Here is a 1,862-nt window from a genome sequence, read left to right as displayed (position 1 = left end):
AGGTTTTGTAAAACACGTTTAATACCAAACTTTATATCTGTTTGTTTTTGAACGCAAGGCTACATGATGGGTAATCTATGCTGTGCCCATTGTAGAGATTGCGTCCTGAAATTTTAGAGTTGTACGCCCTACACGATTTCCCGTTTGAAAGGACAGTTGTCAATGCTTGGAAGCCACGAGTGAAATCATAATTTTCTCTCCTGCAAGAGAATACACTTAATGACCTATTAATGGACTCTAGTCAGCTACAGTAATTAAAAATTAGGTGAATTACTTGAGCGACTACCTGCTTTAAACTTAACTGATAAAAATAGTACTTTCCAAAAAAAAAAAGTAAATATTAAATGAAGTGGGAGCAAACACGTGATAACATCCTGTGTCAAAACTCTCCTCTCCCCTTTATTTTTAGGCAGACCCAGTCATCCCCAATTCTAAAACTAAAGAAACAAACAAATCACACTTTAATTGCGAGTTGCTCCATAAATCGAAATAGTTCATTCTTGCACCAACAAAACCATTTGCCAAACAGCACTAATAAGTAAATACAAAAAAAGCAAAACGACTTTAGAAAACAAACTGGATGTTTGACACAGCTCACCTACCCCCTGTAACAATATATAATGCACAACGTATTATTCCCTTTAACAATGAAATACACAACAAACAAAATATACTATTTAACATGCCCCCCAGTGCCACAGCGGTATGTCTTCGGACTTACAACGCTACAAACCGGGTTTCGATACCTGTGGTGGGCAGAGCACAGATAAACTATTGTGTAGCTTTGTGCTTAGCTTCAAACAAACAAACAAACTCTTTAACATAGAAAACGTTTCAATAGATAAAATAAAACCATTTAATAATAATATACATAGCACACACTAAAGGAAACAACCATAGAAAAATGAAATACGTCTTCTTTAGAAGGAGACATTCAAAATTAATATACAACACAATGCTGATATACCATTAAAGACATACATAATTATTAAAAACAATGATAAAACCATTTAAAGCTAAACGATGTTTGAAATAAAGAAAAAATAAATAATAATGATTTATTAATCCTTACGCCATGAACCTGATCTATAGATGACTTAAATAGAATTGATAGCGAATTCTCCAATGCAACTACGGATTTTCGGTGTGCATGATGGTCTAGAAAATAATCTATCTAGTTGTCACATGAGGCTTTTGAATCCTCTCAGAGACACACTTCTTGCTCCAGGTGTGTTGATGTCTTTCTGAATTCAGCAGATGGTCTTCCTAGCGGTTGTACAAAGTCACACGAGCTTAAAGCTAATACGCTACATAATTATTTATTATAATTAATGTATGAATAGTACATTAAACTGTAGGTAAGAAATTTCTTTTTATACTTGTGCTCACCTACTTTGGATCATACTTTTAAAGAGGATAGAATTTTGGTGTTAATCATTGAAGAGTTATTAACGAACCTTAACTTTAGACAAGTTCAGTTATTCCTTTTGTTAGTTGAAATTTCGTTTGTAATCACGAGAATCAACTATTTTGGTAGAAGTTAACGAATAAATGTGCAGTTCAGAGGTGGATAATGCTTTTCAAGTGACAAATCTCAGTTTAAGGTATTTGAATGAAACATTAGATCAGGATATTAATAACCTAAGTATTCTGTATTATTGTATCATTGATAACCTAAGTATTCTGTCTTATTGTATCATTGATAACCTAAGTATTCTGTCTTATTGTATCAATGATAACCTAAGTATTCTGTTTTATTGTATCATTGAAAACTTTGTGATTTTTATTCTATATCAGTTGATGTCTGTGAAGGTAAGTTAAACTTCATAGTTTTGATTAAGGAATTCGGACCTTAGTTTTGT

At 32.7% G+C, this 1,862-nt stretch overlaps 1 protein-coding gene across 1 annotated transcript in view; it reads right to left on the bottom strand.

The window, feature by feature from the left end:
* Window positions 1-1,119: 1,119 nt before the first annotated feature.
* Window positions 1,120-1,862, bottom strand: part of LOC106472386 — a 37,207-nt gene continuing 36,464 nt past the window's right edge. Inside the window, exon 11 of the mRNA XM_022400971.1 lies at window positions 1,120-1,266. Coding sequence (XP_022256679.1) covers window positions 1,251-1,266 — 16 coding nt within the window. The 3' untranslated portion in view covers window positions 1,120-1,250. The remainder of the gene's footprint in view (window positions 1,267-1,862) is intronic.

Source organism: Limulus polyphemus, unplaced genomic scaffold (assembly GCF_000517525.1).
Source record: "Limulus polyphemus unplaced genomic scaffold, Limulus_polyphemus-2.1.2 Scaffold5292, whole genome shotgun sequence".
Classification (NCBI taxonomy): Eukaryota; Metazoa; Arthropoda; class Merostomata; order Xiphosura; family Limulidae; genus Limulus; species Limulus polyphemus.
This window is presented reverse-complemented; position numbering and strand designations above follow the sequence as displayed.